At 49.6% G+C, this 14,115-nt stretch overlaps 1 protein-coding gene across 5 annotated transcripts in view; it reads right to left on the bottom strand.

Annotated features, from left to right (window-relative positions):
- The window catches only part of ACTN4 (actinin alpha 4), a 79,581-nt gene that overhangs the window by 2,581 nt on the left and 62,885 nt on the right, over window positions 1–14,115 (bottom strand). For 2 of the 5 annotated variants that reach the window (XM_051989086.1, XM_051989085.1), the window contains exons 9-19: window positions 12,232–12,324; window positions 11,846–12,076; window positions 11,206–11,353; window positions 5,521–5,671; window positions 4,280–4,388; window positions 3,404–3,544; window positions 2,929–3,111; window positions 2,697–2,831; window positions 2,091–2,270; window positions 1,846–1,992; window positions 558–623 (exon numbers count right to left, since the gene is read on the bottom strand). In XM_051989086.1, the coding sequence (XP_051845046.1) occupies window positions 558–623; window positions 1,846–1,992; window positions 2,091–2,270; window positions 2,697–2,831; window positions 2,929–3,111; window positions 3,404–3,544; window positions 4,280–4,388; window positions 5,521–5,671; window positions 11,206–11,353; window positions 11,846–12,076; window positions 12,232–12,324 (1,584 nt within the window). Of the gene's footprint in view, window positions 1–557; window positions 624–938; window positions 1,020–1,845; window positions 1,993–2,090; window positions 2,271–2,696; window positions 2,832–2,928; window positions 3,112–3,403; window positions 3,545–4,279; window positions 4,389–5,520; window positions 5,672–11,205; window positions 11,354–11,845; window positions 12,077–12,231; window positions 12,325–14,115 lie in introns of all 5 variants that reach the window. The other 3 variants (XM_051989083.1, XM_051989082.1, XM_051989087.1) reach the window with 2 other exon arrangements.

The following is a 14,115-nucleotide window of genomic DNA, read 5'->3' on the forward strand; positions in this document are numbered from 1 at the left end:
GAGGACTCCTTGTCTCTGAGGATACCTAGCCCGGAATCAGGCTGTTGAGCACTTGGCTACCCATTTTGCAGGCCAGACCAGGAGGAGCCACTGGAGGCCAGTCCTCTGACGGGTATCCATAACCCTCAACCCAGGAAGAAGGAAGAAAACCAACTTTCCCCCCCTCTATGTTCTGGGGGCTCAGCTCTGCATATTTGCTACATCTGGGCCAAAAAAAAAAATTCAGAATGGCTTGTCTCTTAAACCTAGGCCGTCAGCCAACTCTGCCCGTGGGGACCAAAGAGGGAATAGGGAGGAAAGGGAAAAAGATAAAATGGGAAGGGGGTGCAGTGAGAGAAGCAGAGGGAGAGACAGACTCCCTCCGTCTTGGGTCTGGCAAAGCCAAGAGCACAGGGACAGTGGGAATAGGAGAGACGAGCCTGGCGGCTGAAGGCAGTGCGACCCTCCCACCTGGCTGTGTCAGAGGCAGAGAGCAGAGAGGAACGCTCTGTTCCTTCCCAAGGGAACCAGCGAGTTTGGAGGAGGAGAAGGAGAGGGGAAGAGAGCGCGCAGCGTACCAGGCTGTATCCTGTGGAGATAAGCAGAGCTCGGAAGTCGTCAGCGTCCATGCTGCCAGTCTGCTTCTGCTCCAAGGGAAGGACAGCGGGAGAAGGGAGGCCCCAGGACGGGGGGATGGAGGGAAGGCGTTGGCACATGCGAGAGGTGGCGGATGAAGAGGAGGAGAGAGCGGAGAGGAGAGAGGCTCGACAGGGAGACAGATGAAGGAAGCCGAGAACAGTCAAGGTAAGAGAAAGGAACGGGAAGGGCAGCGAGGATGTAACAACAGTGACCGTTCCAATGGTGAATGGGAAAGGAAGGTAATGGAGTGGGAGAGAGGGAGAGAGAGAGAGGCAGTTAATTAGGCTGCTGGGTGGGCAGCCCCACCAGGGCATCCATACCTGTCGGTCATTCTCCACATCGTAGCCCAGGCTGATGAGACATGCTTTGAACTCCTCAGGCCCCAGCGCCCCGCCGTGATCCTGCCGAACCATCCAGGGGGGCACGGTCCAGACCCCACCGAGCAGGAGGGGAAGAGGGATGGGTATGGAGACCAAGGCCGGAGACGGGGAGAGGAGCCACGAGGCCACATGCGGGGTTGGGGAAAGGGGAAAGGGACACATGGGAGAGCAGACAGGAGGGAAACACGTCATTAGAGGGCAACACAGACACAGTGACCTAGGGGAAGGGGAAGGGGTGTGGGGGATGAAGTTTGGGGAAAGGGAATTAGGAGTCTAGGAGGCGGGAGCCCGTTCAGCCAGCCTCCCCAGAGAAGAGAAGCCTTCGCCCAGTTCCTCTGACGTGGCTTTCTGGCTTAGCCCGTCTCTTTCTCTGACCTGGGTGACCTCGAGGAGAGTGGAAGGCACACTTGCCTGCATTAGTTAACTGGGGCAGTGAGAGAGGCCAGGACCGGAGGGGTCTCCTCCCGAGTAGCCCAGGGAGTATTTTTGCTATGACTGTCTATACAAGACTGATCTGCTTCTGGCCTTGGAGACTGGCTTGAGAGGTGGTGCAGGGGGACTTGCACCACTCACACGACCTCTTGTTACGGCATCCCTGTCGCTTGTGTAGGAGCCTTTTCTGGCCTACGAGACTTAGGAAGGCCTCACGGCCGTACAACTCACTACTCTGCCTCTCCCCAACCAAAAATACTGTAGAGAGGTTTGGTCATTAAGTGCTAAATGAATGAATGAATGAATGAATGAAGGTAGGTGTAGGGAAAGGGGAGATGACACTTGGGAGGCCACTGGATGATGTGGGCAACAGCAAACAACCTGGCACAGAGGGGGTGGGTCTGAGGTCACTCACCTTGTCAAAGTGGTTGAAGGAGGCCCGGAACTCCTGCATCTGCTCCTGGCTGATGCCTTTAGCATCCCGGGTCAGGATCTGGTTCTCTACCTCATTGATGGTTCTGGCGATGGTGGTGAGGAGCTGCTCCCAACCCACTCGGATGTGCTGTAGGAGGGAGGACCAGAGTGAGGCCGAGTTATCTCCCTGCACGTGGGGGGCGGGCAGGCGGGCCGGGGTCCCGGGCTGGGGCAAGGCTTCCCTACCTCCATTGTATAGTTGGTGTGCTTGTTGTCAAAGATGAGGGCCTCCTGGATGAGCTGGTGCTGTTGTTCCAGGAGGTCCAGGTTGGGCTTATAGTCCACGATGCTCTGCTCATACTGCTTCAGGTGGTTCAGCTGGTCCTCCAGGGTACCATTCATTTCAATGGAAATGCGACCAATTTCCTGAATCGAGACAAAGAAGGAGAGTCCCAGATCAAATGAGCTTCTTCCTCCCCAAATAATGTTCCTGCCCAGGGCAGACAGGCCCTTTCTAAAAGCTTCATCCTCCTCCCCAACTGTGCATCTGAACAGGAGCCAGAGCCTCCACTCCAAGGTCTCTTTCTGTGACTGTGCCCATCACTACCTTTGTTGTTTCTGCTCAGGCCCAGATAAAGCCTCCTCTGGTCGTTCTAACCCCAAACTCCTCTCCTCCTGAGCCAAAAAGAAATCATGCCCCAGTCCCAAGGACTTCGCAGGAGATTCCGGGAGTATCTGGTATTTTTGGCTTCCTAAGAGTTGAATGTGTCCCCTCTGGACCTCTGTGGGCTCCATCCACCAGGTGGCGCTCTAAGCCCACGGCCAACCCTTGTTGAATGGCTCCGCCCTCACCTCCATCTTGGTCTGGATCCACGGCCCCACAATGTTGGCCTGGCTGGCAAACTGCCGGCGGAGGCGCTCGTTGGACTGCTGCTTGCTCTGCTCTTCCAGCAGGGCATCGTCCCGCTTTGGCACCAGCTGCTGAACCTGCTCAGGAGACAGTGCAGGGAAGGGTTAGGTGCTGGGTCAGCAGGCCGGCCTCCAGCTCCCAAAGCTCTGCTTCCAGCCTGCTTTTCCATCTTACCTTCTCCCACTTGGAGTTGATGATCTGAGGAGTAACAGTGGTGTAGGGGTTGCTCCCCAACAGTTTGATGTGGTTACATTCAGCAATCCTCTGGGCTTCCCCATGGATGGCTAGGATAGCCTCTCTCTCCTTGTCGGCATCCGGCAGGGTGGATTTGAACTGGTCATGGGCTGCAATGAGGCCCTGGAGGGAAAAACCAGTCAGAGATTACACATAGCAAGGACTGTCAACAGTTCCCATGGAAAAAGCAGCGGGGTTGTCCTTCCTTTCCATCAGACCTAGGGCGGTCAGGCAGAAGGGCCCCTGGGTGGGTGTCTATCTGGAGCATCTGGATTTTATAAACGAGTTTCTAGGGGCCAGAAGAGGGTTCATTGGAGAATTTTGCTGGCTTCAGGGCGCCCAACGAGAAGACAGAATATTCAGCCTGGTTTTTAGTTTTTTTGCCCAGAGGTGAGAATTGCTGCTCCCTCTCTACCTCTATCTCCTCGATGGTGTGGACAATGAACATGTCTTGTAGGTCTTCCATCGCACTCTCCATCCAATTGTTGAACGGTGCTGCCCGCTTGGCGTATTCCAGGTGCAGCTGGTCAATTGTTTCCAGCTGTTTCTCTGTTTTCTGAAGTGGGGAGAATGGTGGGAAGTCATTAAAGAGGAAATGCAAAGAAAAGGTAGCCCCTGAGGTGATAGGGGGTGGAGAAACAAAGGGCAGGCTTCCCAGCTAGGACAGAGCTCAGCCAATAACTGGCTCCAGCTGCATGCCTCCAAAATACAAATGACCATCAGAGAAAATCACTGACCAGCCAGGGCCTAAGGCAGAGCCTTGCACTTGGGACAGTTCTCACAGTCATGGAGTGTTCCCTAAATTTGTTGCTTCATGGCAGCTCCCCGATTTCCCTACCCCCGGGCCTTCTTCATCGCCATGATCCCCACCCCACCCCCTTCCCAGGTTATACATCCCAACAGGATCCTCAACTGATTCTTCCCTGGCATGTCCTTAAAGGCCTCTACCAGCGAGGATGGTCTTCTCTGAGCACTTAAGCTTGCCAGTGTCTTGTACTTGGGCAGTCCAGTGGCATTCTCCTACCTCCCTCACCAGAGCAGGAGAATCTCAGGCAGCCACATCATACTCCTGACTTGCACTGAACTAGCCTCACGGCAACCCACACCTCCCCCAACCCATGCACGCGGTGATCATTTTGAATTCTTAAAGCTCACAGGCGTCCATCACTTAAAGTAATGCCCTCCCTGTCTGCTGCATGTCTAAGGAATGGGGAGAAGGGGCGAACCTGGTAAGTGCCAGGGCAATAAGAGGCTCCCTTATTTCTTCCCTGTGCCAGACTAAAGATCTCACCTCAAGAGCTTCTCTTCTACTGTGTGTCAGTGAGCCAAGGGCATCCCACTGGTCACAAATCTTCTGGCACCGAGTATTGACACTTGGGGAATCATAATAATCCAGTTCACTATGAAGACAGGGAGAGAAAGTCTAATGAGGTCCATTTTCCTTGGCCCAATGAGTGGTCTTCCAATCTATTAAGAGACTGCTAATTGGGGTAGGTCTATCACTACTTATGGGTAGGAAAGCAGATGAGATGACCTCTTGGGGGAGTCTCACGCTAATTAAAGTCTTTCCATTGGGAGCACAGAACACCCAAGGCCATCAAATATCCAGAAGGCTGATAGTATATCAAATCTGCCAAGATGATGATAGGGAGGGGAGCCGGATAACAGGAAGAAGGGACTGAGTAAGAGGAAATTTGTCCCCACCCAGGGCTTGGCTTCTCCACATATTAATAGTGGAGAGTCAACCTCACAGAATAAGCATAACTCTGGAGATGGCAGAGGCAGGCAGGGGAGAGGAGGGGAGGCTGTGCAAAGGGCAATTCTAGACAAGGAACAGACAGTTATTTTGGGAGCTCCCTGCTGGGACTGAAGGATTTTCCATTAAGTCATGCTCTGGGCCTCCCACTTTTAGGTGGTAGACACCCAATCTAGGGGAATAAGGCACACATTCATTGGCTCCTCACAGGCCCAGTGCTGAGTATACTAATTGTGTGCATGAGTTTATCTGACTAGGGTGGGGAAGTGAGGAAAAAAATCCTGGGCCGCCTGGAAGCTCTTACAATAAGTGTATTCTAATCGGGAAAGAAGGGAAGGGGGTTGGGAGGGCCAGGAACAATAGTGCCACTGTACTTTCCACTTCCCCCTTTGGATGCAGGGCCGGGGGCCTGGGGCAGCCTTGCTCAAACACAGCCATGCAGTGAGCATGTAGGCCAGTAGGACCCAGCGAGGGAGGCCAAGAGCTCCCTCCCACCAAAACCATCATACTAAAACAGCCGAAGGCCTATTTATATGACTCAGATTCTGTGGAGGACAGGGAGGGAGAGATGGAGGCGCCGCTCAGGAAGGCCTTTGGAGATAAAGGGATTGGTTGGGAAGGAAACAAAAGCCTAGGCCCTAGAAGGTTCCTAGTTCCCAAAAGAACCTTCCGAGGAGAGCTATTCCCAAAGGTCACATCATGAAGTAGCAGTATTTGGCTTCTTTTGAAGACATTTCCCCCACCCTGGGCCCCACGTGGGAGAGACGCCAACATACTTCAGCTCCTGGGCAATGGCAGCAATTTGTTCCACGCGGTCCTGATGGGCTGCCAGGTCGCTCTCAAAGGCCTCATGTTTCCTGATGAGGGCTTTGATGTCAGACAGGGTGGCTGTCTCATAGTCCTTCTGTTTCAGCATGGCCTCCTTACCTGCGGGATATGGATCACAGAGGAATGGTCAGAGCTGGATAACAGAGACCCAAGAAAGGAAAACAGAGCTACTTACAAGCCATCATTGAGTCAGGAGTGTTTCTCACCCCAAGGTAGAACTAAGGCCTAAGCAAGGTTAACTTGGAGAGAGCCAGGAGGTCTAGATTCTTATCCAAGCCCAGCTTCAGTCTTGGGTGAGAGAGAGGAGAGATGACCTGAGTTTAACTGACCCCTATCCTATCTATACTCAGTTATAGGAGTCTTGATTCCTATACTGTCTATTAGCTCAAGGTCCCAACTTAGAAACTTTATGGCAGGCAGCTAGGGCCAACAAAGTCATATAATCATGGTGCTTTCAAGTAGCCACATTTTAGGTTGTTTTCAATGATCAATCTGTAAGAAGACTGATTAAAAACTCAGGAGGATGCCTAAGCTAAAAAAGCTAGGACTTGGGGTAAAGGGAAAAGGAGTGGGAAAAGAAAAACCACAGCCTTCCTCAGACACTCAAAGAACAGTGGGGGGGCAGAGAGAAGGGATTAAGTATGTTCTGTTTGGTTCTCAAGAACAGAAACAGAAGGAATGAATGCCAGTTTAACAGGGAAGATTTAAGCCAAGGAAAAAACCCCAAACACCCAAACTTTCAAAGTCAAAAAGACTACTTTGAGAGCTAGGGACATTATAAAAGGTAATATTATTATAGTTCAGGCATGAACAAGACTACATGGTTTATGAAGCACCTTCTGACTTAAATGCCATGAAAAGAGGAAAGAGTGTCTTGGGTCCAGGCCCACTACAGAACTTATTTCTATCCAGAGCTTCTCCAGGGCAGGTTCTTTCCCAGGCCCTGGACAATGAGGCAGCTAGAAGTGTGAAGGGCTCATTTGTCAGGCCTTTTGAAGAAGGAAAGAAATGCTGTTATTAAGTTTGGAGCCTGAGTAATTATACACCTGAGAACAAAAGCTAAGGCAGAACAGCATCAAAAGCTCGTCCGTTTAGGGAAACTTTAGAGAAGAGGAGGTTCCAAGGAAAGGAGATTGAAGTTGTTTCCAAGGCTCTCATAAGGTTCCTGAGATGGAATGAGAACCCAGCCCCGAGATGAACCAGCCAGGCTGGCTGCGGCCTCTTGGAGGACTCAGGCTGCAGGCCCAAGCTGCCTTCTTCCTATTCTTCAGGCTCTAAAGAGCAGTGGCACAAGGAGGACAGCGCCCACTCCGTGGCAGGCCCAGAGGCCTGGGGACCTGATTCCTTTCTTGGACACAACTCCACAGGCAGAGGCAGAAGGCAAGAGTGACAAAAGCATAAAAGCAGCCATTCAGCCTCCTTCCCTATCTTCTACTAAGGGTAAAAACCAAAAGAAGTGGATGTCCTTATGCTAACACAAAACCAAAGCAAGATAGGGAGGTAGGACTTGGCTGGGCCAGGCTGTAGTCCACAGCCCCCTCCAGTACTTGAGATCAGCACAGGGTTTTATGGGTCATTTTTGAACTTCACAACAGGCAGATGCTGTTAGCCCCATTTTACAGATTAAGAAACCGTAAAAGGCTGAGTGGTTCAGTGGGTTGCCCAGAGTCATGCACCAAGAAAACATCTGAGGCAGGATCTCAATTTGGGACTTCTGAATCCAAGCCTAGTGCTGTGCCTGCTAAGCCAATGGCAACAGCAGAAGAGCCGGCTCCAGCCAGGGCTTCCAGAAAGAGCAGCAAGGCGCCATTCCCTCACAGCACTTCCTGCCTATTTCTTCGAAGACAGAACCATAGGGGCATTAGTTACTGGGGCACTTCCTCCCTCAGGGGGAGCCAGAGAACCAAGTCAATACCAGAAATAATTTAATTAGTCAAAGACAAGCTGCTTGACAGATGGCCATATTAACCCAGCTGGACTAAAGCTTTGCCAGGATTCAGTGGCAAGACTGACAGAACTAAGGGCTGGGAGGCAGCAGCACAAATTCAGCCGGCCTTTCTGTCTCATGTCAGAAGGAGGCAACAGGCACCAGTTTCCCATGACCCTAACAGCTGGGAGTGCATGGGCCAGCACTGGGGATCTGGACAGACACCAGAGAAAGAACAATCTTAACTATGGAGAGACCTCAAGGACCCCAGAGCTAGTCAAGCCTTCCCTAGAATGGCCTTAGGAGGGCAGCCGTGCCAGACTCTGCTGCTGAGAAAACATTCCAACAGAGCAGGAGAGAGCCCCTCATGGGTCAGAAGAAGGGACTGGTTCAATCATAGTAAAGAAGTGATGTGCCAAAGGTTACTGGTTATTTTAATGCCCCTGTGACTGCTGATTTCCTCCACCCTACCCGTACTCCAAGCTGGTGTCCCTGGAACCTCCCAGTGATAATTTAGGTAGACAGGTGAGCCTGATCCTCCTCCATGCTTCCTTCACAGTTAACGAGAGGACCGACCAAGATCTCTGTGGTATCTCTGAAGGATCCTTATGTTACTTTGATAGGCATGTGGGAGATACTATGATGGAAGAGAAATTGTGTTCTGTTCAACTGAATCAAAAGCCCTTTTTTCTTTAATGGTACAAAGCACAAAAGTATCTTGGGATGCTTTAGACCTTTTAGTCACTGGCATAAGCTAAAGATGTGGTCTGCTGTGGACTAGACAGCTTAGCCTGCCTTCTCTGATGTTGAATTGTCTTTTAGTTTCCCTCCACATGCAGCCTGGCTTCTTCTCCTTTCTCTCTCTATTAGAGCCTTCCCCACTACAATCCAGAGCAGCCAGGTTGACTGCCCACCATTCTCTGTCTGTCTGTCTGTCTGTCTCTCTCTCTCTCACACACACACACACACACACACAGTTTTGGATGGGGGCTGGGAGGATTGAGATGGTACAGGGAAGGGAAGAAAAAGGCCCTCACACAGGAGCTTTGAAGAAAACTTGGAATTGTAAAAGGTTGAAGTGAGAGGGAGTACATTCCAAGTGTGTGGGTGGATGGGGGCAACTTATGTAAAGGGATGGAAAAGGAGATGGGATATCATGTCATGAACAGCAAGGTTAGTCTGGTTGGACCACAGAATCTAAGATTAGAAGGTAACAATGGGTAGATGGGAAGCAGGCTGTGAGGGGGCTTTACATGACTGATGAGAATTTGGCTTTATTAAAGCTAACAGTACTCACTGGAGAGCTTCATAAATGTCTCTGACTCTCTATCCTCTGTAGAAAATTGTTTTTAGATAATCTTTTCTGCACATACTTATCATAAGCACCGAAATACAAGATGACCAACCATCCTGTAAAATAACAACACATGATAAAATCTAGCTCCTCTCTAATAATCTTCATTTAACTGCAACTTTCTTCCTCCTTCTGGGGTTTCATTTATAGTGAGAATATCCAGATTTGTGCAATGGTGTCATCTCAGCCATAAATATACGTGTTGGTCATCAGACAATGCTTTTCCCCACATGGAGGGAGGACTATATAACTGCTCAGAGATGGTCTCAAAAACTGTGATTCTCAGCATGCCCTGTCATTTTCTCTGTCAGTGTCACTGCAGAAATGGAGGATGAAGCTCCCTTCCAAGGAAGAAGTCCATCTGGCAACATTTCTTAGTTTATGGCTGGCAATAAACACTTCAATAGAGTCCTTTGCTGCCATGTCTGGGCTCCAAAGTCTATGAACAAGGCCATCTCCTACAGCCAACCCACATGGCTGCCTATAGAATCAAGCAAGTAGCAGAGGTGGGGATTCTTCTGCCTGCAAAGAGGAAAAGCTCTGGATCTGAAGGCAGAGGATCTGGGTTCAAAAACTGGAGTTGACATTTTCTTTGTCATACCCTGCCCCCCCTTTGTGTTTACACAAACTAGCCAGGATAAAGAAAGAGGAAGGGGGCTGCAAAAAGGTTACAAGATAAAAAAAAGCAATCATTAAGTGCCAACTATGTGCTAGGCACTGTGCAAAGTACTTTCTAATCATTATTACATCAATTCTGGGGAGGTGGGGACTATCCTCCTCCTCATTTTACAGTTGAGGAAGCTGAGGCATACATAAGTGAAATGACTTGACCACACAGCTAGGAAAACGCTTGAGGTCAGATTAGAATTTTGTTCTTGATGACTCTAAAGACAAAGGAGACAAAATCTTGGAATGCCAGGATCGATCAGCTTCTCCAGAAGTCCAGATTAGCCAAATGACAAGGCCAATAGGAAAGAGGGCAGAGGTCTACTTAGGAACAAAGATCAACTACATCTAACTGACCAATGTTCTGGCTTCCAAGCTGAGCAGACATTTCTCTCTTCTCTACATATAAGGCCAGAGAGAACAAGGTCTTTTTCTAGAGTCACCCGGACAGCATAGGGACCAGGAAGGAGGCACAAACTTTGGAGAAGCTGCCCGCCTCAGCCAGACCACCTGAAGAGCGGCAGGTAACTCTATGACTTCAGGAGACCATCCAAGCCTGATTGCTGAAGCGGGCTGAATAATGGCCATCTCTACAATTCTGAGCCACAGACAATGAGGCTGGCTTCTTGAGGGGATTAAGAAAAGAGGGCAAGAGAGGAGGCCCAATGCCAGGTTCCTCAGACCTGAGGATCACGTTGGATCGCTCTGGCACGTCCCCTGGAGGAAGGGAGCTGAATCACTATGGGGAGCCTAGCAGGACATAGAGTGGGCGCTCTCAGCCAATGGAAAAGCCAGCAAACAGAGCTCAGAGACATGGCAGCCCAAACCATCTCCTGGGAGAAGCATCATTTTCAGGCAGGTCTGGGACCTGGGGAAGGAGGGGAGGATGAGCATGGGCTCTGGTTCAGAATGTGCTTCTTGACCTCCAGTCTTTCCACTGAGATTGGGCCAAAGACCAGACTAGAGCATCAATAGAATGGTTTCTGTCCCTCAATCTCATGCCACAGGAATTAAATGAAGAAATTTGGTCAATTTTCAATTTAAAGGACAGCAGTAATGTCTTTAAAACCATGATGGGTATGGAAAAGGAAAAAATTACACTTATCTTTTAAACCCTTACAACATATTAGAATTGGAGCATCTCCCAAAAAGGTAGCATGGGCAGTGGGATATCTGGGTGTGAACCTTGGCTTTAATAATTCCTTGGGCCATGACAATGGGAAAATCCTTTAACCTCTTTGAATGAACCCGTTTGCTCATTTGTAAAATGGGAGGCATGATCTCTTCACTTTGTGCCTCTGAAGATTTTCACGAGGAAAGCATTCTCTAACCGCTCAAGTGTTAGTGAAATGTACCTGTTAGTCTAACAAGGATCAGGTCATTGACATGGCTGTTCCCTGGCCAGGATGAGCTGGCCAGCAGAGAAGGCCAAAGAGATCCTGAGATACAGTATGTTCTGAAATATTGGATTGTGTGAAGATCAATCTGAGATGTGTCATCCCAGGATCAGAGTGTGAGAACCACAGCAAAGGTTTTATGGGCTCTCAGGGATCCCCAACTAGCACCACGGGTCCTCCTGCCTACCTAGGATCTCTTTGAAAGGATGTTCAGGCTGTGGAGTTGGAACAGAATTTCCCTCACCCCAAAGTCAAAGACAGACTGACCAACCAACCCAGGGACCCCTACCATCAGTCCATGCTTCATGAATAGAAGCTTTCTGCCCGAACTTCTCTGCCAGGTGATCCAGCCGCTCTAGCCGCCGAATCACGTTGAGCAGCCACTCTTCAAAGCCCTTCTCTGCTTGTTCCAAGTGCTGCCAAGAATTGTTGATGTCCTAGAAATCAAAGTGTTGAAAGAGATCATTCAGAGTCACTGAGTGAATGAAAGCTCACTTTTATGTTCATGGAGAAAAGACAAGGACAGAGAGATTTGGGCTAAGATACCCTACCGAGCCAACTAAATCAGGAAATGAATTCTACTCAAAGAATGGCAAGCAGGCCATTAACCTACTCCATGACACTGGAAGAGCCCTTTGGTTACCCAAGAAGGGGCTCCTATGTAAGAACATTTTCCCTTCACTGTTAGGTCAATCTTGGGATCAAATAACTCTTGAGGCTGAAGGGACTTTAAAATTGGAAATTATCTGGTATTTCATGTGACTGATGAGGTAACATGGGCCCAGAGAAGGGAAGTCACTTGATAAACACCATGTAAACAGCCCTAGAGGGATTCAGCTTCTGAATTCGAAATCCCAGGCTCTTTCCCAAACACCCAAAGGAAGATAGTGGTAGTGAAAAAAAGTAGTGATTTCTGAACAGTCACTTACCGACACCATCTTGCCCTCAGAAGGCATGAAGGCAGGGCGATTGCTCAGCCGCAGCTTGGTCTGCAGAGTATTGAAGTTGATCTCCAGCTGGCACTTCTCCTGTACTTTGGGTGGCTTATGCACCCGCCGGTAATCACGGAAATCCTCGAGCTTCTGCTGCATCTCTTGGATGGTCTTCTGAGGCACACGGTCCTCTAGCCAAGGAATGGTACGTCGGATCCACACCAGCAGCTGTGGAGTCAAAGAAGGCCAGGTTTGTGCTGGTGAGGCTATAATTTCATTTCAGGAGGATCTCCCTCTCATACATGTACATACATTGACTTATGGCCATATGTAAATAGCTGTGGGTCTGGCCCTTCCCTTCTGTTCTCAAAGGGGACACTTACATCACTAGCCAGCTTCTCATAATCCTCCATCAGGTGCTCATTCTCTTGGTTGACAGCCAGCACTTTGCAGATTCTGTTAGCCGCAGTCTCAGCCTAATGGAATAGGGAAGAGACAAAGAGCCAGTCAGGGCTACGTAGAACACCTTCCCCAGCCCTTTTGTGAAGTTGCTGAGCCAGGTAACCAACTGTCCCTCCCACCCTGACCCCCTCCCAGTTCCCCTACCCTGCAGAACAGGGGGAAAGAAAGGAAGCAAGTCAGTCCCAAGCAAGATTAAGTCCTGAAAAACTCAAAGTCAAAAACCTCTGGCAGCAGCAGAGTTCACTGACACTTGTCTCCTAAGGAAAGCTCCTAAACTGCCCAGTTGTCCAAGATGGAACCAGCCTCAATGTTGTTGGCTATTATTTTGCCAGGTCAGGAAGAGATGTCCAAATACTAGTGTCAGACAGAAGCTCCTGGCTAAAAGTCCTCTGCCCATCTGGACCTGACACCTCTATGTAATGTCAACCCCATATTTTTCTTTTTGATAAATGAATTCATCTGACAGCCTGACATGCCATTAAGAAGAGGTTGGGAAATGCTGGGCAGAGTTTATTTTCTCAAGGGGAGCCATGTCCCCAAGAGACATATAGGGAACTAATCTAAGAGCTTTAGATGTGAAAGGGATGGGATAGGTCAGCCTGGAGAGTCTTCTTTCAGTAGCCTGGCTAAGTGGACAGCTTGTACGGTGCCTTAGAATCTGAATGCACAGTACAAGAACTGTGTCCTTTTCCCTCAAACAGCCTAAGTATTCTCCCAGCAGAATGTACTTCCTATGGGAAATACAGGGAAGCATAATTATCCTCAGGGATGAAGGGGTACACAGTCACAGAAATTAAAGAGATTGAATTCAAGGGAGCCTCCTCCATCTTGGGGATGATTGAGCAACATCCTGAAAAAAATCTGAGGGCAACTGGCCTGGCCCTATCCTTTTGTTCTCCCTATGGCCAGAGCTGCTTTCTTCAAAAGATCACAAATCAAGGAACTTAAGGAAGTAGAGGGAAATCACACAGAGAAAGGAAAGTGGAGAGAACAGGTACCTTTCAGGAAGCACAGAAAGGATCCAAGAGGAGGACTTGAAAGCCAGACAGCAACAGAAATAGTGAGGAGGGTCTACAGAAGGATGGGGAAGGAAAACAGAAAAGGCTAGGGAGGTGAGCTACCGAGGGCCTTCATAATCACCAACTCTAATATGGAAATCAACGGCTTGAGCTAAGTGTCCTCCCCAGCCCCCACCCCCACTGACACAGCTAGCATCCCCAGTGCAGCCAAAAGGGAGCCTACAGCAAGAACTGGGGATGTGTGCATGCACACATATGCACACAATCACACACATTCTGGGGCACACTGGCACATGCTGCAAGATGCTAACAGAAGCCAGAGCGCCATGCGAAGGGTGCGACGTATAAGCCAATGCAGAAAAACCGTCCAAAGAGAATGAAAGAGGAAGCACCGACACAAGGAAGTCTTGGCTGGAGGGATGAATGTTAATCCTTAATTTTTGTGCAAAACAGAGGTCGCCCAAAGTGTGTGAAGATGCCACGTTGTGTAACCTCCCCCTTTCTTCAGCTACCATTCATTCCCAATCCAATAAGACTCTCAATAGCATCTACAGAGCTGACAATGGAAGCTGAAAGTCGGGATCTTTGTCCTTGCAGGCAGCAAGACAGGTGTGGTGCCCTCCCACCTCAAGGGGGAAATCCCTACAGGCATTTTCCCAGTGATAGCTGACCAGGCAGGACTGAGTGGAAGGAAAAGGGCTATGGAGCTAGACTCTTCACCAAAAAGAACTGAGAGTTTCCACACTGTGGCAACACGATCCCATTCCCCCATCCCAGAAGCAAACA

The sequence above is a fragment of the Antechinus flavipes genome, chromosome 3 (genome assembly GCF_016432865.1).
Source record: "Antechinus flavipes isolate AdamAnt ecotype Samford, QLD, Australia chromosome 3, AdamAnt_v2, whole genome shotgun sequence".
Taxonomy (NCBI): domain Eukaryota; kingdom Metazoa; phylum Chordata; class Mammalia; order Dasyuromorphia; family Dasyuridae; genus Antechinus; species Antechinus flavipes.